At 40.2% G+C, this 24,541-nt stretch overlaps 2 protein-coding genes across 2 annotated transcripts in view; one reads left to right on the top strand and one right to left on the bottom strand.

Moving 5' to 3' along the window:
• The window catches only part of dnajc17 (DnaJ (Hsp40) homolog, subfamily C, member 17), a 100,434-nt gene that overhangs the window by 32,771 nt on the left and 43,122 nt on the right, over positions 1-24,541 (bottom strand). The window lies entirely within an intron of this gene.
• On the top strand, positions 391-2,789 carry cyp1c2 (cytochrome P450, family 1, subfamily C, polypeptide 2). The gene has a single exon (XM_086050059.1). The coding sequence runs from the start codon at positions 616-618 to the stop codon at positions 2,197-2,199; it is 1,584 nt and encodes a 527-aa protein (XP_085906185.1). The 5' UTR covers positions 391-615; the 3' UTR covers positions 2,200-2,789.

The raw sequence follows: 24,541 nt of genomic DNA, 5'->3' as shown, positions 1-24,541 counted from the left end.
GGGGATAACAAACATTTTTGTTAATAATACATAAAAGGTTTGAAGGAAAGCAGTCATCGTGGAAGATAAAGCAACCTGTACAATACAGTCAGTGTATGTAAACAGTATTACAATACATTATGCCATTTCTTGTTCACACTATAAACCCTAAACGTCTAGTTTAGGCAACATGGCGTATAAAGTATCTCCCGCTTCGCAGTCATTCTACAAGAGATGCTGCTGGAAGGAGGCCTAAGTGGGACTAAGGTCTGCAAACTGTGGTCAAAAAGGGAGGGGAGTAACCGTTAATTTTTTTTTTTTTTTTTTTTTTAAAGTCGAGGACCCCTCCCACCATAGGGAAACATATAAGAGAAAGCTTGAATCTGCTTTCTTCTAAAGTGGTCATCTGAAGACGAGCGGCACAACAGTTAACGCTCTGCCTAATCGAGATCTTGTCATAAACTGCAGTGGAGACTGAGTGCTGCCTTGATTTGGTCTGATCATGAACGGCCACGTACAATCAAGGCCTTGGCTGTGACTTTATTAACTAAAGGAGAACTTCCTAGAAAGCGTTAAAGTTTTAAGTGAGTTGTCTTTTCTTTGGATGCAAAAGAGGACGGGCGACACGGGGTACCAATGGCTCACGTGGACGCTGAGTTTGCTGTGAAGGGCAGCAGTATTGCTCGAGAGTGGAGCGGACAGCTCCAACCTGCTCTAGTTGCAACTTTTCTTTTCCTTATCTGCCTGGAGGTCGGCCTGCGGGTGAGGAACCTGAGGCTCAAGAGAAGACTGCCGGGACCCTTCGCCTGGCCCGTGGTGGGCAACGCCATACAGCTTGGCCAGATGCCTCACATCACCTTCACCAAACTGGCTGAAAGATACGGTAACGTGTACCAGATAAGGCTTGGTTGCAGTGACATTGTGGTCCTGAATGGCGACAGGGCCATACGTCAAGCTCTGATCCAGCACAGCAAGGAGTTTGCCGGCAGACCAAACTTTGTATCTTTTCAGTATGTGTCGGGGGGTAAAGGCCTGGCTTTCACCAGTTACAGCAAAGGGTGGAAGATGCACAGGAAATTTGCTCAATCCACGATCAGAGCGTTCTCATCTGCCAATAGCCAAACCAAAAAAGCTTTTGAGTGCAAAATTGTGGCAGAAGCTCAAGAACTGGTTGAGAGTTTCCTTAAACTAGGAGCTCAGGGTCATTATTTCAACCCTTCCGATGAGCTAACAGTAGCTGCAGCTAATGTGATTTGTGCCTTGTGCTTTGGAAAACGTTACAGACACGACGATACTGAGTTCAGAGTCTTGCTACAGGGGATATACGAATTTGGACAGACTGTTGGAGCCGGCAGCTTGGTGGATGTGATGCCATGGCTTCAGACTTTCCCAAATCCTGTCCGCAGTGTTTTCAAGAACTTCAAACACCAGAACAAGGAGTTTTTCAAGTTTGTTCAGGGCAAAGTAGAAGAGCACAGAAAGACGTTCGATCCTGAGGTCACTCGGGATATGAGTGACGCCTTCATCGGGGTTATTGACGAGACCGAGAGTGACAAAGGACTCACCAAGGGCTGCACTGAGGGGACGGTGGCAGATCTCATTGGTGCAGGTGTGGATACTGTTTCCACTGCTCTTACCTGGATACTACTCCTCTTGGTCAAATACCCTGACATTCAAATGAAGCTCCAGCAGCTAGTGGACAAGGTGGTGGGGTCAGACAGACTTCCCTCCGTGGAGGACAAAGGACACCTGGCCTATCTGGACGCCTTCATCTATGAAACGATGCGATTCAGCAGTTTCGTGCCCGTCACCATCCCCCACTGTACGACCTCGGATGTTACTATCGAGGGTCTTCGCATTCCAAAAGACATGGTGGTCTTCATCAATCAGTGGTCCATCAATCACGACCCCCTGAAGTGGAAGGACCCGCAGATTTTTGACCCCTCGCGGTTCCTTGATGAAAACGGCTCCCTGGACAAGGATCTCACCAATAACGTTATGATCTTCTCAGCGGGGAAAAGACGTTGCATCGGTGACCAGATTGCCAAGGTGGAACTCTTCTTGTTCTTTGCAATCCTTCTTCAACAATGTCACTTTGAGAAATGTCCCGATGAAGACGTGTCGCTAAATTGCACCTACGGTTTAACACTGAGGCCTTTGGATTTCAAAATCATCGCCAAACCCAGGCGGAAAAAAAGTATAAGCTCACAGATAAGATAAACTAGGACTTCATTACTCAAGTCACAGAGAATTTTCACGCAATAAACTTGAATTATTTTACAACTGGCTACGATCTCTTATACTTTATAGTTACCAGATAGAGTTATAGTTTTACTGATTTCACTGTCAGAAAGTCTGTGAATGGACACAAGAAGTAATCCTCTATGTACTAGCTGGAATTGATACTGTGTTTATATACCTAAGTACTGCATCGCACGGATATATCCCTGGCCACCTTATTAGGTACACCTGCGCAATATAATGAAATGCAACATGTACAGCAATTACTCTTACTTTTATTAAGGTTGTAGTTTTGCCATAATGAGACGTTTCTAATATATACCCACTTAATGTAGCAAAATGGATTAACCAGCATTGAGCTGTGTTGTTTTTATTCTTTTTTTTTCTTTTTTAGACGCATTTTTTTCAAACAGGTGTACCTATTTTTGTGACCAGGGTAACAGCTTAACTACTTTGTTTTATTTGTACATTGTGTATAGTACAATTGTGAAATACCACATTACCTGAGGAAAGAGATTATATTCTGTATATGAACGTTAATTTCTTATAATAAACCTGACAAATATGTACTTTGTGGAGTGTGACTCAAACCTCACAGGTAAAATAAACTTCTCCGTTGACTTACGAAAATGAAAGTGTGGTGTGTTAGTCGGGGCAGTCTGAATCGACCAAAAAAATATATATGTATATAAAAGAAAAGTCCAGCGAGGTCAAAGAGATAATAATAGCACCTCATGTCTGGTCTCTGTTGTTGTGAAAGATTAATATGTGTTACTGGCCCATGTCGCTCCTGCTCTGAACCCTTACTAAGCAGGCCGTGACTCACTACATCAGCCACTCATTAATGTTTAACACAGGTCTCTCGGTGCATTTTTTTTAAAGTCTTATTCAGTAAAGTGAGAGCAGACAAGTTATTTTCAGACCTCATTTGTTGATACAGTGAATTTTATATCCTTGGAAAGAAAATGTTGAACTATTGCAGTAATTGCTGGAGGAAGGCAGTTTGAATAGTTTGACAAATGGAGGACAGGCAGTCCAGTCCCAACACTTATAAAAACTACTAAATCAACTTCAGGTTCTGTGACAAGTAGCTACTCCACCCTGGATTGGCTCCTGCAAGTTATCCCAGTTTGGTAATGATGACAACATTATTGAGTTGAAAGAAAATCACTTTTGGAACTTTGTTTCTGAGGGAAATGTATTTCCAAAATTCTGCCTTGCTCAATTTCACAATGTTGCTTTTTTTTTTTGTAATTATTGTTGCAACCCACTGACAGTCAGAAATCATTCGGGTGAATGATATGTGCCGAATGTATATATGTAATGAATATTCATGATAGTTCATTTCATGTTTTAGTCAATCATGCAATCATACACCATTTTTTTTGTACACAACGGGTCACAGTGGAGTGTGTTACATTTTTTTTTTTGCTTTTTTAATCACACCACCAGACCATGGACCGAAATGGCGTCCGTGTTAATATTTCACTAATTAATTTATATCTAAAATATTAAAGGATTTTAAATGAAAATATGTGTTCGGGGTCTCCTTGCCGGTGGGACTACGTAGAGCAACTTCACCATAATTGTGCTTTCTCCTCTACGGAATGCATTAGAAAATCCAGATGATAGGACACATGACCATTATTGTTTTTTTAGATTTTGCTTTAAGGTGACATTCCATTCATGACTTATATGGCTAATAACTAAAAATGTGTCATAGCCACAATTTACACTACCCTACTTTTGCCCAATAACATTTCAATAATGCAGCCATGCAACTCCACTAAAGAGCTTCTTCCTGATGACTGAGGTGCTAACAGCTTTCATTTCAGTTTTCATTAGTCCGGGAAACCCCCAAACCGCCCAGTGTTCCAAATCTGTCCTACCTTAAGACACAGTCGATCAAGTTTAGTTCAAGTGCGGGTTAGTGTCTTATCATCCTCATACCTAATTTTGACATTGGCGTTGCTTTACTGCCAAGTGCACTTGCAGGAGCAGCACTGTGAAGGAAGCTTGTTTTTGCTGACATTCTGTCCTCGACAAGCTCTCTCCATCACATTCTCTCTTTGCTCTGACACCGCAAGGACCTCAGAGGGAGGAACGGGCAGGCCGACCTCCTCGGTTTCCAGCTTCCCAAAACATCCATGAAAGCTGTCCAGTTGAAAGGCTCCCTTTCACCTCCTGAGTTCCCCCGCCCCCTCCCCTCACGGAGCCTATGACCTGCAAAGTTTGACTCCAGAGAGAAAAAGCAAATATGTACAAGCTGTCAGTTTTCATCTTGGGGGTTATTCACATGCGGCATGTACACATTGCTGCAGAGTAACCTCCCACACGCTTGTCTCCGCGAACACCATTCCAGCGCTCGGCTGTCGGAGCTCTGCCAGTTTTTTTTGTTTTTGTTTTTTTTTAAAACACGCACACTAGAGTCACTTCTAGATGACACACAGTGGGGTAGAGTTATTTCTTCCCTCATCTTCTACTGGAACACATGCGGAAAATTGTGTCTGCGTATTGGCTGGTGTCTCTCAGTCTTTCCTACAAAGCTGCCCTCAACACCAACGTATTCACCACAATGTCATTTCTTATCCAAATTGCTGCCGACGAAAGAAAATACAGCTGTAATTCTGCATGTTCCCTGCCAAAGCACAAACATCAAAACATAATGAATCACTCTTTTGAAAAAAAAAAAAAAACGAAGACGAAGAAGTAACCGTTATCAGTAGAATAACAAGGTGTAGTGTCGTTATTTTAAAGAGTTGAGTGACAGTTACGTCAGCATCATCAATCATCGGCATCAATCAATCCAATGTGTTTAAAATACTTACGAATTAGTCTGTATTCAATATGAATTACTCCAATGTGTTTGAAAGAGGTTCACGCACATTATCCTATTTAAATGACACGCATCAAGTTTATGTGTTTGCAATATCTCAGACAAATGCATTTCAAATTGTTAAGCAAATATTTAAATATTTTTTCATTTGACCTGTATTAGTCATACAGGAAGGTGTCAGGGACACTTTGACATACTTAAAGATAGAGGTCATTACATGAGACAACAGTAGCCACGGACATCCCCACAACTTAATTATTTAGGTAGGCTGATGATCAGGGGAGACATTAAACTGTAAAACACAATAAACACCTTGTTAATAAAAACTACCATTACAAAAATATGCAAAGAAAAAAAGCACATTTTTGAACGTTTTCAAGTCAAAAAAATTGATAGTCACACTTAGAAGAAAAGATCACACGAAGAAACAATGACTACAATGATGCATTCCTCGACACGAGTGCTTTGCAAGGTTTAAAAAAAAAAAGATGAATTATTCCACAAACAAATCGCAATTTGCACTCTAACCATAATATATTCCATTGTTTTCATGTGATGTTCCATTGGTTGCCCTCCCAAAAAACATTTCCTCTGTTTTCCCTCTGTGGGATTATGTAATACACATAAACACTGAGTAAAAAGCTTTTATACTGTTCCAATTGACATCATAATGACTTTGCACCAGCAATGTCTGGTTTATTCTATATTCTGGTACAGGTCAAATCACCAATAAGCCGTCAAATTGTTTCTGCTTTGGAAGACAACCAATCATAAAGCAGTGATATGAAGTGACCCGTTTTGGTAAACAGTCGCCCAGCTCTCGTGGTGTAACGCTGTGCACTAGATGACCTTTTCTTATAAAATCACACATTTGTGTGGTTCAGTTTGTCGTACTTCTCTCCATACTTTCCAAACAATTATTTTCAAGTGGCGTGGAAGAAAGTGGTGCATGTTGGTCAGTGTGGCCAAATGCTAACATGCACTATATTTGTCAAAGTATAAGTAGTGGGTTTTTTTTATTTGGTATGGAAACATAGCAACAAAGTTGCCATTAACCAGACATACCAGCTTACCAGTGGAAGCCAATACAAGAGCTCAAAAATGATGCCGTCACAAAGGAGATGCTTAATTTGAGGCCGGTTTTGTGCTGTAGCTTACTAAATTCTATTTGTAAAATTGTATCCTTTTCTTGCAACTAAGAGGAATAAAACATTTCTCAATGTTAGGTGCTTCAGTTCTACAATAACAATATTACCGGTACACGATGTAAAAAAAAAAAAAAAAACATCTATGAAACCGAGCAGTGGTGGTACGGTCCAGCATTTCTGGGGGGCAAAAACGTGCCTCCCGCCCAAGAAATGCTACATTTTTTTTTTTCTATTGGCATCGTGATTTTGCTAATACACAAAGTGACGGGTTTTTGATCTTGTCAAGGATGCAAGACATCTTTGTTGTTGAAAGATCTCCGTATTTGGGCGGCTGCTAAGGTTAGCTCGGTATCAACGACCTGGCCCATCCGCCTAACTTAAAGAAAAATAAATAAACAAATAATAATAATAATAATAATAATAATAATAATAATAATAATAATAATAATAATGATAATAATAATAATAATAATAATAATAATAATAATAATAATAATAATAATAATGTGGCCTTGAAATTGGAAGTCAACCCCAAAATTTTCTTGACAAGAATATGTTCTTTGCAGCCCCACTAGTCTAAACACGGCATTCTGATTGTTATTGTGTTTGTGGAATATGAGTTAAGCAGTCAAATCCCCCCGTTTTTGTCCATTTCAGGGGACACGGCCATTTTGACACTTGCTGTTGACTGAAAATGACATCACAGTTGCTCAGGGCCCAGGTAATGACCGATCATGACTCAGCTTCAGAAAACATGTACAACGGATGGATTTTGCTGCACAAACACAATATTAATCAGAACGGCATGTTTAGACTAGTGGAGGTGCATATTATTGTAAAGAACATGACTTCCCCCTTTAAGCACAAATCTTTATGCCCTGGCATACTATAGATGCACAATAACTTTTGTGGGAATTTCAACCCTTCAAACAATCCAGCAAGCAGTAAACTCTTTCTGTTTGTAACAAGCTCCATCGGGTGAACATAATTTCGTTCTTTACATTCCAAACCTCCAACAGAAAAGGAAATAAACAACACTCCCACTCACAAATAATTGATGTTCTCACTTATCTCCTAATAAATCTCGGTAGAACCTGAACGGATATGTGCCTGGTGGTCCAGCAGTGTTGACGGCCCATTAATCTTGAGCAGTGTCGGAGTCGGAAGGAGTCGACCCAGACGATGACGAATTGCCAACACCACTCCTTTGGACAATCGCTATGGATTCTATTCAAGAAAGAGCAGGTGTCTGATGTGTTTTGAAACATATTTTGTCAATTTTTGGTTTATAGCTCTCTAGGTTATATCACGTAACACAATAAAATTGAGAATTGCTCAATCGCGTGATCTCCTCCCATATTGATCATTTAAAGTTCTGCGAATCATCAACAGACAAAGTAACTCACTATCTTAGGGTATAACTTGATAGTGATTTGACTCACTTTGAATAACGTTAAGATAAAGAAATCTTTTCACAGTATTGAAAAGTTTAACGTTTTAACATTTAAGATAAGGTTATACTAGTCATTTAACACATTTTTAAATAAAACTCGCGCCAAAGCAAAAAGAAGCATATCGTCGCTGTCCTGTGAAAAACACTTATCTCCGGGAAACTGGAAACGTTTTGAATTTTTCACTTTACTGTGATTTCTGTAACGCAGAAACATGATTCAGGTAAAAATAAGAAAATGAAAAGAAATGGAGATAAGTGATTTTCACATGACAGCGACGATATGGTAACAACACAAATGTAAAAATGTAACTGTGGCATTTAACTTCAGGAACAGTTCACATACTAGCAATTCTGAGACGACTTTTAATTGATGAATTAAGGTTTTGCATGGACCTCTGGTGATGCCAATTCTACATTTCAACAAGACATTTTTGGACAACTTTGGGGAACGCCCCCCAGAAGTGGCCCGAATGAGACCCCGAATGAGAACAAGCGGTATGGAAAATTGATGGATGACAAATAATGTGATGTATCATTAGATAAATATCAATTATTTTTGTACTGCTGGCAAAATCACTCAATGATATCGTACCACAGTTTCTCCCCATATGCAGTAGAAAAGCAAATACGTCAACTTAATTCACACAGTCCAGATCTGTGCCTTAACCGTACACCAAAGCATTTGCAAAGTCGCTAATGGAAAACATCACAATACAGCATTACGTATGTAAAAATGAGAGCAACTTATTGTGATGAATGTGCCCTGACATCAAGAATTATTTGCGGACAGCAATGGAAGAGCATCAGCATGTGTCAAAACATACTTCAGCTTCACGGTGTCCTCACATATGTACTGCATATAGCGCTGTTCCAAACAAGCCACCAATAATTCATCGCCGCTACTGCAGCATAAGCGTCCTGCTGTCTGTCACTTTCACGCTACTCTGCTCCAAGCTCTCCTCTTAGCGATGCTTTGAGCCAGACCAAAACAATTCCGCAATAAGCTATTTGTGTCTGCGGGGTTTGAATTTTGGTTGTTTTTCGCATTCTCCTTTTGTAGTAAGACTCTGATTGCCTGACAGAATTCCCACCACTCGCTGAGGGAATAACGGCTGACCACTCTGCTGAAAATATGTCGCTCTGTCAAGACTCTGAACATGCAGGCATGTTGTTGACAGTGCGAGTGGTTTTATTTGTGAATGACAATGGCATCGCAATTTCACTTCACTTTCACTTTACTGTGCCTACTTCGACGGATGAAGAAAAAAGATATGGACATCATATGGACATAGGAAAAAAAAAAAACACCATTTTTTTTTTTTTTCAATATGTTCAGTGTGCTCGTCATACATACCCACACAGCGTAATTGGTCAATTGTATATTATTTCCACAAATTCCCTGGCAAAGTCCACAGTAGCTTTTCCTGTTTAGGCTTATGCCCCAAAACGCTTTGGGTTAGGGAAATATTATGGCTTGGTTGTCTTGGTTGCAGTAACAACAAGAACTACAAACAAACAGCTCCACTTGCATTTAATAGCCTTGTGTTTTGTCAAAAGTGCACGTTATTTTGCCGCGGATACCGGCAGACGACATCTCCTGTTTTTTTTGCGGCCCGCGCCTCACTTCAGCTCGACATTTCTTTTTCCCTTGAGATGCACCTGAAGCATGCACTGTCCACTGAACATGCCATCATACTGAGAGATAATGTACCTTAATACTTTATTCAGCGTGCAGAGAAACCAGCAAAACAAGCTATATACAGGAGACACCTCCACAACCAAATAAGAGCTGGAACAAAATTCTAACTGAACAAATTGAAGTGTGAAGTGTTTATTATGGTTAGCTCACAGCCGTATGCAGTGGTTGAAAGTCATACAAAAAAAAAAACACTACCAATACTTTGTTTTTTTCGGACTTTTGACTTTTATTGCCTGTATTTGAAAACATTTGTACTTTCTAAACCTTATATTGGCAAAACTGGCTTGTTATTTTTCCAACCTAGTCTGTGGATGAAAAGTAACATCAACAGTGGTTGAGATCTTGACTGATTCAGATCTTGCAGTCTAATAAGGCGGAAAAAAAGGGGACAGCAACGACATGGAGGGCCGTGAACACAGGAAAATTAACAACAGTAGCAATAGATTCAAGAAAGCACGATATTCGACATCAATGGCTGTATTTTAGAGAATTGTTTAATGTTGTTGGCTACAAGAATGATTCATGGTGAATGCGCTGTGTTGTGTTAGCCGAAAAAAAAGCACCAGCTTCTGCCATTCAACATTCTCCATCTTATATGGAAAAAACACATCCAAGTAAGGGAAGCAAGGAGTATTTATATCTTGTTCTTGTTGTTAAGCGTCTTTGAGTGATATGAAAAGCGCTATACAAAAAAAATGTATTATTATTATTATTTTTATTTTTTTTTCAGTTGTTATCATTAGCTAATGTAGCATTTTTTTGTGACTGAGTTCACAATGTTAGAAAAGCTATGGGAACGCATTGTTTTGATCGTGGAAAAGTCAAGCCGATGCCAGGTTATTAAAATGGATATATTAATAACTATGATAATAATATTAATATTAAAGTACATTTCCAAATCAGAACTGAGCCGTTGAATCAGAACTTTTACTTTTACCAGTCTTTTCTTATACTTAAAGCATTGGTTCTTCTACTTGAGTACAGTTTAAGTTATGATTGGTTGTCTTCCAAAGTTAAGTAGCTTTGCCCTCTCTCGCATCAAGAGACAGCATTTTCCCAGTGTCGTGTCACCTTGTTCATAATAAATATGCTTCCAACCCCAAAAAATATGTGTATTTGTTCCTTAACTCAATCATTGGACGATTTGGAGGATCTTTGCGCAGGTAAGAGGGAGTAAGAAGGTCTTTTAGGATGCACAGCATGCGTCTCAAAAGGCCACTTGAGCTGGAGCGGAGGTGTGGATCATAAAGAATAACATAGTGAGGATGAAGTAGGCTTATAGGGATGATGGTTGCAAGGGTTTGGAGACAACGCTTAGTCCGCCTGGCAGTATTAGAGGCCTTGGCTCGGGTTCTACTCTCCTCCAGTGTGAGAAGCCCAGCTCTAATCCTCCGAGGGAAAAACTGAGGAGACACCAAAGTTGATCACTCTTTGACTATTTATGTGACCTTATTGTGTCCACCAAAGTAAGCCAAAGGAAAAATATGACATGTCAAAGCCATGAATTGCCAATATGTGTCATACGCAAAAAATAGCTGTACTTGTAACTGTTGTTTATCCCAACCAGATCATCAGCACCAACCTTTTGGAATGAGCTGTTAAGTGAAGAAAAGCATGGTGAACGACAACAATAAATACACATTAGCATCCAACCTGTGACGGGTGACTTCATAGTATTATGTAAACCAGTTGGGCCTTTGCCAGACCCCCAGACAGCAACACCGCAGAGACATTCAGGTGCACGTTGTACAGCACGCAGCCTAGACTTGATTACTGAAACAACAACGCCTACCTAAGTCTGTAAGAGTGAAGTGGTGCCGGAGTTGTTCACGTTTACAATGGAACATACTGCACCGTATGCCGATACACGAAGCATTTGAATTTACATCAATCTAACTATGACCAAGACCACACAAGCTTGGGAATTTTCACAAATGTTTATTTTTCCATGCTGTGGCCTTTCATCAACATGCAGCTACCATTTTGTTGGGATATTTCCCCAAATCATTTCAGTGATAGATTTGGGCGGGCTGGTATTGACCGCGTATTACAATTTACCATATCATAAGAATAAGAATAATAAGAATAAGAATGCCTTTATTGATCCCACAGTGGGGAAATTTTCATTGTTACAGTAGCAAAGATATAGGTCACACAGGGGCGGCGGCATAATGTGGCCATTAATGTTTTTTTTTTTTTTTTTTTTTTTTTTTTTTTTAAGTAAGTAAGTAAGATGAATTAACTGTACTTGGTGAAAACATGACAGTATTTTCAAAACGATCCATGCTTGTGTCTACAATATATATATATATTCAGATTCAGAAAACAGGTCAGCCGTGATTGGTCGTTGTGAGCAGTTGTGATGTCATTTTCAGTCGACAGAAGACAAAATTCCCACCCCGAGAGATGGCTAAAAACGAGTGCATTTTGCTGCTTAACTTATATTCCACAAACGCAAAATTAATTAGAATGCCGTGTTTGAATAAAAAATAAATGAAATAAAGGCCCACTTATATGTAGGGCCTCAAAACATTTCATAAGAACTCCAGGGGTCACAGTTTTTCTGCTGCAGCGAATTGGTTATGTATGCGAGGGTCAATTGCCAGGTGTGTGGGTATCGGCTGTATTTTTTTCAAATATATATATTTTTTGGCCAGTTCACTTGCGTTCCGCTACATCGCTTATTGTGCGGTGGACTAATCTTTAAAGCAGGTCATTCTGGGGGAGATGAAACTCAAAACCAAGGACAACAGTGACAGACTGATGCTTTTTGGTTTTGTCGACCAGTGCCCGTGGTGAAACAAGAAGCATCCCCAGAGAAAAAAAAAACAACAGCGCTATCCAGAACACACCCCAGAGACGGGAGTTGGGGTGTCTGCTCCAATTCTCCAACAGCATCAACATTGCGGGGAGAAACCATTAAACCAGCGCTGGACTTTGGCTGACTCTTCAATAGCACAGGCGTCGTGGCATACCACCGCAACTCTCCCTCCTCTCTTCCTTTTACTCCTCCCACGCTCACTCCCACCCCCTGCTGTGTTGTCTGCCAGGAACGGAGACGTATGGGCCTCTGCTGAGAACTGCCTCCAAGGTAGCCGTCCTTTTCTCTGCCAGCAAAAATAAGACATTCTACACTTCCTTTCACTCTCTCTCTCACCTTCTCTCCATCCCGTCTTTCAGAATCACAATGGTCAAAAAGTTGCCAGGAGCTGCAGCCAATTCAATCCACTTTGCCCCCATTTCCCCTTTTAGCTTCTGGACCTGGCCCAGGAGAATTGATATAAAAAGGGGCCCACCAGCTTTGGTGTTCTCAGAAATATGTTACTATGTACACACTGGAGAACTTGTTGCCTGCATTGTTGTTAGTTTGACAGAATGAGTCCAAGGCAGCACTTTAAACGCAGGTGTGGGACAAGAATACACAAATATCTGTGTGTAGAAACATGTCAGACACTTACATACACAAAATCACAGTGGTGGGAACATGTAATAAACTAGGGGTGTAACGATACATTTTTTCACCGATACGATACGTATCGATATAAGGCCTAATGATTAGACAAAAAGCGATACAGTATATCGCTTTTATTGAATGCTACGATTCGATACGATAAAGGCGATTTCGATACGATACTGGCGGCCAATTCAGCCAACTGTGGGGTACACCCTGAATTGGTCGCGATGACAGTTGGGATAGGCACCAGCAGCCCCGCGACCCTTGTGATGATAACCGGTTTGGATAATGGATGGATGGATAGATGGTTGGATAGATTTTGTTACACTAACAATGGCTTTTCTGTAAATAAACCTATATTAATTAAAGGTAACTCCAAATAAACAATTGTTTTCTCCGTTGGATTTTATTTTAAAACCAACTCAGCATTCCAAAATGAATAATAGTTTATTAGAAACAACAGTCAAACTTGAATTAAAAAAGGGGCATTAGGAATTGTGAGTATAAAATTATGTTGTTAATTATATTGATTAAATCGATTCAATAGCAATCAATGAAAATGATCAATAAATATTATATTGTGTCGTCTGTGTGGACAGCATTGAAATTAGTCCAGCGCCATTGATGTCTATTAAATAGATGTATCGTGACACCCCGACAATTGACCTACTCAGGCAGCAAGGCCCCCGGCCGTAATGGTAACAGCAACAACGACATGCTCCACACTTTCCGAACTTTAACCTGAATCCAAACATGACTCGTTTCCAAATTCTTAATCCCCAGGCGTCCACTTTTCAAAATCTTGACAAGAGTTCCTAAATTTGGATGATATTTGTTATTCCTGGGACATGTGATCATTCCAAGGATTGAAGTGGAAGGAAAAAACAGCACAGAATTTTTGTTATGGCTCAGTTGGGAAAAGGATAGCTAAATCTTCTTTTACAAACAGTCCATCCATCTATTTCTCCAGCGCTTGTCCTCATTAGGGTTGTGGGTGAGCTAGAGCCTATCCCAGCTGACTTTGGATGAGAGGAGGAGTCACTTCTGGACTGGTTGCCAGTCAATCTTGGGCACACAGGTGACTGGCCTAGTGTTGCCTCACAATCCGAGGCGTGAACCTCACGCAGACTTCCTGTGGGGAGTTTGTATATTTATCCTATGATTTGAGCTTTAGCATCAGTGTATCGATAAGAGGAATCATCGCGATATGGATCCCTGATGAATCCATCCTTGCTGCATTCTCACTCTGGACATATAAATGTTTATGAGCTTGCTTGTGTCCTCCCAAATAGAGCAGCTGAGAAAACAGTACTTTCTACATAACCTGCAAAGGGGGGGAAGCTCTGGAAACAGTGAAATTCTAGCGCTCACATCCCATAGCACTCATTTGGTTTGTCCCCATGCGGCCGTCACACCTTCTCCCCAATTCATAAAACCCTGCACAAATATGCTGTTGCATGCAGTCCATCATTGATTTATGACTAGCGGTAATCACCAAAACTAAGTAGCGATGCCGGTACAGCATGTGAGCTCTGATTGTGAAGACGAAGAACTTGGTTGATTTCACAGGAAAAACATACTCAATGCTCGGCTGCAGTCCAGCCATATCCAGTTCTGAAATATTAGAGGATTTGTTTCCATTTCAAAGCAAGAAAATCAGAGAGCCAAGGCCTGAACAGTACTGGGATTGTGTTTCTTGCAAGGCTAACATCCACTCTACATGAAACATTTATTCATACAAAATCTCAAAATCATTTTACTGTAAAATGTCTTCACAGTAGGGATTCTAAAGTCTCAAGGATTATTGAAATCGAGAAGTTAATATCTCTTTTGTTTTTTTGTTGTTTTTTTTGCCAAAACCTTTAGAAGTTTATTTTGCTTATGTTGCAATGTTTTAAAATAGTGCTCGTTTTCACGTTTGCACAAAATCAGTTGGACGGGGAACACGCCTGCAATGACTCAGCAGTCCCCTCAGCTTCCATCTTTTTTGTTTTTTTTGTTCACACTCTCTGTCCTCATCATCAGCCTCGTTCCCAGTCCCGCTGCCTCGCCAACAACAACTCCAAAAACGAAAATAAGATGATAATATACAATAAATTACAACCAATCATCTTGCCTATGAGCAGTCAAACACAATCGAATGATAGTGCTTTATATGTCATAACACATCGTTATGACTTTCAGTTAGGGCTCAAAGCACTGTTTTATGTAGCTAACCAATGTGTAATTTGGTTATGTGTAAAAGGAAGTGAGCTTTCATCAGGTCTGTGTTACATTCCAATACAGTCACACATTTGCAAGTGATTATTGCATTAAATGCTGAAACGTTGAAGCCAGTAAAAATTGTCTGCTTTACAGACCCGTTTAAATGCCTTGCTTCATTGGTGGCACTGTAGGAGAAAGTCATAACGTTTCTGTGACTGCACTCGGGCTGAAGTTTTGACAGTGGTTTGTTGGAATGGAAACGTTTATGGAAACGAGGACTAAATGTACATAAAATCTTCTGACCTTCACGTAGAGTTTGGGAAAAAAAAAAAAAAAGTGAATGCATGGTGATGACAGAATTGCAGGCAAAAAGAGCATTTACTGTCGATCCATTTGCCATGCTTCTACTCCTTGAACATCAAATTTCAGTCCAAGTTCACAAAAATGTCCTGGACTTAGACAGGTTTTGTTTTGTTTTTTTACTAATGTGCTAGTACCAATGTATTCTTATTTTAATAATAAAATGTTAGAAATTTTGTTATATGTTGTGAATATTCAGCTCAGAAAATGTCATATTTTACCTCTGAAATGCTATATTATGTTTATTTTAAGTAGCCAACCGCAAATTTTCTTTACAATAATATGTTCTATGCAGCCCCACTAGTCTAAACTTGATATTCTGATTAATATTGTTGTTTGTGGAATATGAATTGAGCAGAAAAATCCCGTTTTCATCCATCTCAGGGGGCGGACATTTTATCACTTTCTTTCAGCTTCAGAAAACTAGTCAGCTGTGATTGGTTGTTACCTGAGGCCTGAGCAACTGTCATGTCATTTTCAGTTGACAGCAAGTGACGAAATGGCCGCCCCCAAGATGGCTAAAAACGGGTGGATTTTTGCATCTTAACTCGTATTCCACAAATGCAATTATAATCAAAATGCCATGTTTGGACTAGTGGGGGCGCATAAAACATGTTATTGTACAGAAAATTTGGGGGTTGACTTCCACTTTAATAAACATTTCAAACAACTGAGTTTTACACTCTTGATGGCGCAAATTAAACAGTGACATTAATGACATTAAAATAAAGCAAATAATACTATGGCAAGCACAAACACATTGAGAAATGAATAAGAAAAAATTAATAATCTGCAAGGGAAAATATACAGTTATTTAGACCAGGCAACCCGCCAATGGCTATTTGATGTTTTATTGGGTTTCCAATTTTTAGAGTAAAATGCTGATTTTTTTTATTATTATTATTATTATTTTATCATATACATTTGGAGACTTTGAATGGGCAAGTAAAAGAAAAAGTAGATGAAAATAAATTGCTTTCAAGGCCAACACTGCCTTTGCTGGATTGTTTATTTGATTTGCCAAAATCACAATACGTGCCGGCCTCAATGAACGTCTTTATCAAAGTCGTACTGATGCCAAAGTGGTTGCCGCATCTAACGTTCCTTTCATTTAAGTGCTAAGAGGACACAAAAGTTTTTCCATGTTACAAATGCGACCCATTCGCTCACCTGGCATTCTATTGAGATGGGTGGCACAAGGACCCCAGGGGAGGGGTAAATACAAGAACTACACAGGAAGGCAGAGCATGCACGAAAGAAAAATAATCCTCTCAAATGAGCGTAACTGGGGGACAACATGTGTGCGCTAACCCGGGCGAGCGGCCAAGTCAAACAGCCATAGGGGGGGAAAGGGAAAAGTGAGAGTTCAAATAGAGTCGATGGATGTTGGAGGGGGTTCATTTGCATACAGATAGAGACAAAACTAAGACGCCAGGTTGGGCGCTGGGAATTGTGCTGCGGTTCCTCTGTCTGGTTGCACGGCAACATGGAGCCAACTGTTTAATGGTGCTTAACGTAAACACCAACAGAGTTAGGAAGATTACTTTGAAAATGTGATTAGTTACAAGTTGCCCCGTTGAAAATGGAACGATTTCAAGTAACTTTCTCACCGCAATGTAACTAATTACATTTGATTACATTTTGATTGCTTTTGTTATTCATTTTGAATAAGTGCTCTTAACTGTTAACAACTTTTAAAGCCTGAAAGTGTGTGTGCGTGGGTGTTTATAGCATCCTTCCTGAAAAAAAAAACAAAAAAAAAAAACACAAGCCGCCACTGTTGATAATCCCGAGTTTTTTGTGGTCATTTTTCAAGTGTAATTAAAATGATTAAAATTTCCAAAAGAAACTGTTATTCATTGACATATTTTCTCTCAATAACCGAATGGATCACAGTTACATACATTTTGTAATAAGATTTTGTAAACTCATTCCATGTCATTAGTTTCTCCCCAACCCTGAACATAAACACTGCACACATTTAATATAGTGCGGAATGCATTCAGCATCTCTACTAAGGACTTTCCCTTCTTTTCTTACTGACTGACGCGCACACGCACACACACACACGCCCACGCACACAACTGCGTGCTGTGTTTCCAGTGCAATGCAAAGTAGTGCCAAGTCACACAGCTTGTGCAGCAGGGAGGTCTGCAAAGCCAGCGCGATGGTACGTGACAGAGTGCAGGCTGAGCATGGATGTTTGTACGAGTCCGTTTGGAGGTTCAAACAGGGCCCGGCCGTGTGACTGATTGCATAAGCGTCTCCATACAACACATATGTAATGATGAGTGGCAGCGTGTTTTCACTTTGATACGCATGGCATGGCTTTAACAGCTACATTATCCATCCATCCATTATCGATACCGCTTATCCTCCCAAGGTCCGCACTCACAATCACACCTAGGGGCAATTTAGAGTGTCCAATTAACCTACCAAGCATGTTTTTGGAATGTGGGCGGAAACCGGAGTACCCGGAGAAAACCCACGCAGGCACGGGGAGAACATGCAAACCCCACACAGGGAGGCCGGAGCCGGGATCGAACCCATGACCTCTGAACTGTGAGGCGGACGTGCTAACCAGTCAACCACCGTGCTGCCCCCCCCCCCAGGTGCTAGTCCAGATAATTGATTTTGGGGTATTCTCAGATTTTTTCTGGATTTTATTTTCCACATTTCTCCCCCATTCTCCGAGAGAACATAAAATGAATTTCTATTCGCGTTTTCGTAATAATTTTAGGTTTTGTTTTGTGGACCACCCTGAGATAGCCTTAGCCCTCCCCCATGGCGCCCCAAGGATAAAGTCTAGCTCCGCCACTACATTTTGTAAAGCATTGTGAATTGCCCTGCCCGTGCTATACAAATAAATCTGCCTTGCCTTGCAAAGGTGCGTTTTTGTTTTTTTTTTTAATGCAAGGAAAAGGGAAAGAGAGTACAATAACATACAGCAGATACATCTAATATGCATATGTTAAAATGTTTTTTTTTTGTTTTTTTTTAAATCAAGTTTGTAGCTTTTGGGACGCTCAGTAGCTGCCTGTGAAATAAAAACCATAAATACGTGCACATGATTAGTCCTCTCCTTGTTGATTTGTTTGGGTGTGCGTGCGCATTTGTATACAAGCCACAAAGTAGAGAAGAGAGGGCACGCGGGCAACTCACTTTCTTCAAACTCTGAAAGTGATTTTCTCACAGAGGAAATGATTCATTAGGCCGTGGCCCAGTTGGGATGGACTCCGACTTGGAATAAGAAGCAGTCACCTCACCCGAGGCTCCTGCTTTTGGAGCGCGTACCGAGAAGGACGATGGGAAGCGGTTTTGAGGGCCATGATAAGAAGGAGGATTTGAAACAGGAGGAGTGGATGCAAAGAGAGGACGGGCTTGGAAAGAGAGGACGTTTGGCCTGCAGATGGAGAGGGGACGAGGGGACGAGGGGGACCATCTGTGCTGTTGAGTACAACGGCTCCCAGACAAGCTTTTTCTTTCCTGGAACACCACGGGACATCCCAGCACAGAAGAGAATAATATCACGGACTAATCTTTCTAAGGTCATCTTGCAAACATCTTTCTCTGATGTTTGTCCACTCTCGGTACTGCAGTGGCAAGGATGCTTGATGTTTGATTAACCCATTATAGGGCACTGAAAAAGTGTACATACTCCAGTGGGGTTGGGGACCCCTGGTTTATGGGATGTTAGCTGCTAAAACGTTTTGCAAAAAAACATTGAATCGTTCTGGCAAGCCAAAAATGAGCAAACCGCCATCCCTCGACATGTTCTAATATTCCGAACTTCACTCGACAGCACCGTTTACATCAAAATGTTGCTTAAGTGGGGAAAAAAAAAAGTTATCTACAAGTTCCCCGCGATGCTGTCTCCTAAAGTGTTTCACCACCATGAGTGCTGACAGGAGATAAGGAGGACCTGACTTATTGCTATCAGGAATGTGTGTTTTTTGGGGTTTTTTTCAAACAAAGACAGGAAAATTAAAGGCACTCTTTTCCTGGAAGACTTTTTCGGTGGGAGGGAGGGAGTAAGAAAACAAACACAAGAGCAACGATAAAATGAGGGTTCTGGATTATATACAGTGTTAAGCCTCCTTTCTCAGGCACATTCTCTTTGTTTAATAAAGTGAGAGGCCGAGATAAAAATGCAAACAGAAATAGCCTACTATCCATCCATCCTTCTATCCTTGTTATCAATGTTAAGGATCACAGAGAAATGGAGCCAATCGGCGAAAGGCAATTTATACATGGACTGATAAAGACGTGGAGACAGACAACCATTCATGCTCACATTCACACTGAAATTGAGTAGGAACAGATCCAGCGCCGGCTGCAAACAGCCCAGTGTACCACTCCGTCTTTAGTGACTAGCCCAAAGTCATATCGCACGTTGCTGTAAGTGCGTGTCTATGGCAGCGTGGGTGTCCATGTCTTCTCGGTGACCTTGTACCTCAATGACAGCCTGTACTAAAGGCAGCAAATTATGAATTAGATAAGTGTCAGGGAACTATTGGTCCGGAAAAAAGAGTAACCACACCGTATTTACGATTGTGCCGCTCTCTCCTCAACATCATAAGTCAATTAGTAAAATGAAAACAGCATGCGTGTGTGTTTGTGTGCGTGCGTGTGGATAGGCGTGTGCGCGTGGTTGTGTGTGTGTGGACGCATGCATGTGTGTGTGTCTATATAAAGCTACAGTCATCCAAACTACTGAGAACTGAAGGTGGATGAAAGAGTTGATAGCAACTTGCTTGTTTTTATACCGAACATTTATCTTTGTTTTTTGTTTTTTTCCTTATTTAACCTATCCTACATTCTATTTCAATTTTGAGGTTATTTCAGGTTAACTGTTCATCACTTTTTATCTGTTGGTATCTTTCATTTTACACATTTGTTGCCTTTTTAAAACCAGTTTTATGAAGCACTTGCTTGTTATGCTTCAAAATGTGAACTTTTTAAGGGCAAAACGTTGTATATAAATAAAGTATTTGTTAATTGTTTTTTTGTTTGTTTTTTCTTCGATACAATACCCCGTGGCACTGTGGGAAAAACTGCTATCTCTTAGCCTTTGGCCTACATTTTACCAATACGTTCGAAGGACTTTGCTGTATGTTTGAACAAGCCCAGTCAAAACTGTTTACCGCTCATTGGTAGTTCTACTTATTCATTGTCAGACATCATGCTCTTGTTTTTTTTATTTCTATTTTCTGCTGGACTCATTCAATCTGGACATACATCATTATTTGTATGTGTGGAAAGGCCCAACTGAGATGATGAGACAATTAGGGGTGTAACGATTCACTCAAGCCCCGATTAGATTTTCAGTTACCGATTTTCGATTTTCAGTTCCCAATTTTCGATTCGTTTCGACTTTTTAAAAATTGCTACCATGCTTGTCTCTGTGCACTAGTGTGGCTCTGCAGCCATCCACAAACGCAATACGCAATGATGTTTGCCGCAAAAGCATAATTTGATCTACATATTCAAAATGTGCTATGCATCTGGAATGAAAAAACGTTTCAAGACATCATTTTCTAGATGAATATAATCAACTCGATTTTCGATTAATCGAATCGATTAATCGGGCCGAATCGATTTTACCTTGATTTTCGTTACATCCCTAGAGATGATGTATCTCGCAGGGGTATCTTTTAAAGCAATAAAGTATTGGTATTATTGTGAAGGCAATAAAATACCTCGACTTCCAATAATCATGTGGGACACTCAACATAGGAAGGAAAACCCATAAGACTGAAGGCGCTGATCTGAGTTTGAATGACTACTAGGACATCACTGACAATGACAAATAATGGACTATTATTGTTGGTCACTCTCTTTCCCACTAGATTTTTAGGGCAAAAAAGGGGCCATGGTAATTGAAATGTTATGTACAGTATGTCTCGCTCAACTGCAGACGACTGCACTACAATATTAAATACTACTCTGCATCTGGATAATCTGTTCTTACATAGTATGCCCAGTCATACATTTAGCCGACAGTAGGGCTCGAGCCCCTCAGTGGAACATTGTAATGTCTGCTGATGCACAAAATGTAACAGTCCAAATAAATCCCATCCACGTCAGGCGTCTTTTGAGGTGGAGAGTTGAGCAGTTAATAACAAGTAGCCATAGTGACTGAAAAGAGAAATACATGACATCAAGTGCTCCTGGAATAATGGCAACACAAACTGGCGTACAAGTGTTTAGAAATGTTTCAGTGTAAACCACTCGGCGCAAAGAAGGAAAGCCGCCTGCTATGCATTAAACAAAGTCAAGCTGTCCCGTCCTTGCTGCCAAGCTCATTGTCAGAGTTGCTTCTCTAAGAGGAGCCGTTCCTCTTGAAGTGAAGCTGCAGTGATACACTGAGCAGATTACGTACTCCCAACTTGTTCGCAAACAAAAAACACATGCTGCTGCATTATAATAAAATCATGGCGATGACCATGGGGCTGATGGGAATCATGATGAGCTGTATGCATCCATGCTGTCATTCCTTCCTCCAATGAGCTCGTTTTGACTCCCATGTCCATAGACGCTTTGCTTTAACACATTCAGTGATTAGGAGTAACTGCGATCAGTCGTGTACAATGTCAATAAGGATTACGTTCATTTCAAAATACACTTTTGGTAACCATGTCGCTTTTAAGAAAGAATGTGTGATATCTTCAATCATGATCTTGAGCTGTAAAACTCTCAAATTTGTGCTGCATTGCCGTCCTGTGCCCCACCCCACAGCGGGCACCGTGAAAACGTGAAATGCAGTGCCTTGTAACATGACTGTGCTCACAGATATAATTCCAATTATATAGCACTGTACAGTAATAAATAAACTGTTAATGTAATGAAATCACTCATTTTTAATGAATATAATGAATGCTGAAAAACTCTTTCAAATCCGTTTTTTCGATCGTGCTGTTCCAATTTGTTTTAATTTATAGTCATTTTAACGACATCTTTATGTGAATGAAAATAATACCTCTCATTTTTATGTGTATTTGTTTGAATTGGTTTTGATGGGATATTTCAATGTAGTTAAGTTGTTATTATTGAAATTATTCAAATGTTTAAACTAGAACTGTAAGGTGAAGATAAAATATATGACCATTTTGTTATTTTATGACCAGAGCACATAAACTTTAACATGGATCAGTATTTTCCCAAACAGTACACTCAAGTTTTAAAGTATCTTTTAATGTTCATTACATTACATTATTTATGCGTTTAAAAAAAAAAATCCTGGAAAAAATTTGTCAAGCTCTTACCAAAGAGATTCTGCTACCAATATAAAGAATGGTTTCATCTTTCCATCTAAAACACCAGAAGCTTCATATGAGTAAATAATGACAATTAATCCTGAAAAAGATGAAATAAAATTTTAAAAAATCAGCTGTGTAGAAAATGAAGCAGTATTCAGACCAAAAAAAAAAAGTCAACATTGGAATGCGGTACGTACGTTAACTAACACAAACAAGCCTCATGGTAATTGTGCATTTTGTTTCTTGTTGGTAAAATGCCAACCAATGCTGTTTGTGAGCTCTGAATTAAGATTATAGGACAAATGCGTGTGAGAGAGTATTGTTCCAATTTCCTGACATCACTGCTTGTAATCACTTGGATAAAGCATCCCAGAACAGACGACTGACACCAAATGCTGATGTTCTCCAGGCAAATGTTTACCTGTCGACAGCGTTGCGCACATACAGCTATCGTGTGTTGCGTCGTGTAACCATCGATCAGAAAAAATGTCAGAAGGCGTAGGGCTAAAAACGAAGGGGGGGGGGAGGGGGGTAAAAAAAACGGAGCGAAGCGGCGGAAAGGACAAGTAAAGACTGCTGGATAATATCATCAGCTCAGAGACACTTTACGTAAGATGTGGGGTGTAATCTGGACAACAGGCAAAGGAAAGGAGGTTGGTGATCTATCTGCTTGCAACGGAGGCCCTGCAAAGCTCTTCACAGGCAAACATGAAGGCCCGAATAAAGGAGTCTCAAGAAGAAACACATGGCTGCCTAATATAGCAATGAATCACAATTAGGGAGATGTAAACCTATATGGTGCGTAACCCTAACACTCCATCCATCAGAGGGCTGACCGGTGTCTTGTATCTTCCACAGTTTAAATTTGTCAGCGGAATATTGTGGTATCACTCCAGTATACACCTACGGTAAATCATACTTAAATGCACACTGAGTGCTATGCAATGCATCCCCAGTTGGCCTACTGATTAAAGCGATGGCTTTAGCGGGTCGCCTTTTCACCCACTCATGTTCAACAAAATCTGTCGGGCCACATTTATCACCACGGGGGTCGGTGTTGCGTGCGTGTCTGTGGGGACGGGGCCGTCCGAGCAGGATAAATTTGGCATGGCCAGATGCAGGGTTTGTTTTATTAAGAATGATGGCGCCTACTCCAAGTGTCGCATGTTAAAGATGTAGTAATGCAAAAAAAAAAAAATTATATACAAAAAGAGACAATTAACTGGAATGTAACATTCAAGGCTAAACAAACCCAATTTGGATTAACATATATATATATTTTTTTTTTTTTTTGTTTGTTTTTGATGATTCTGCTAACAAACAATAAAAACACAACCTTAATGATCAATCAGAGATTGGGCTGGATGCATTCATATCTTCAGTGGTGGGAAATAACACATTCTTACTACACTTTTTTTTTCTTTTTTCTGGTGACTTTTTACTTTCATTTCCTACATTTGAAAACAACTATCAGTTTATTGACAATTTGTGTTGTCAAAATCGGCTCATTACTTAATCAGCACAGATGGCAAAACTGATCGATTTGAATTTTGGGGTCTCATAGGCAGAAAAAAAACAGGGGCCGAAGCAACATGGAGCACCGTGAAAAAGCGAACATTAACAACAATGTCGCAACAGATTCATAAGGAGCAAGATATTCCCCATCAATGTCCTGATTAAAGAGAAGGTGTTGATGTGGTTGGTTACAAGATTTGAGTAAAATATACATTGCGTCTACAACCTTGAGCTTCGGGCATTTGAAAATTCTCTGTCTGGTCTGAAAAAACCCATACATATTTTTTTTGTTAATCAGTTCACACGATCACAAAAGCTTTGGGGAACACGTTGTTTTGATAACGTCCCTGATTTTTGTTTTCTTCTCAGTGAATGCACAATGCAAGTTATTA

Source organism: Filicampus tigris, chromosome 13, assembly GCF_054856515.1.
Source record: "Filicampus tigris isolate MCC_2025a chromosome 13, RoL_Ftig_1.0, whole genome shotgun sequence".
NCBI lineage: Eukaryota > Metazoa > Chordata > Actinopteri > Syngnathiformes > Syngnathidae > Filicampus > Filicampus tigris.
Note: the sequence above shows the minus strand (reverse complement) of the source record. Positions and strands in the feature narration are given on the sequence as shown.

Excerpts from the sequence above, each read along its gene's own strand:
- cyp1c2 (XM_086050059.1), top strand. The coding sequence starts at position 616 with ATGGCTCACGTGGACGCTGAGTTTGCTGTGAAGGGCAGCAGTATTGCT.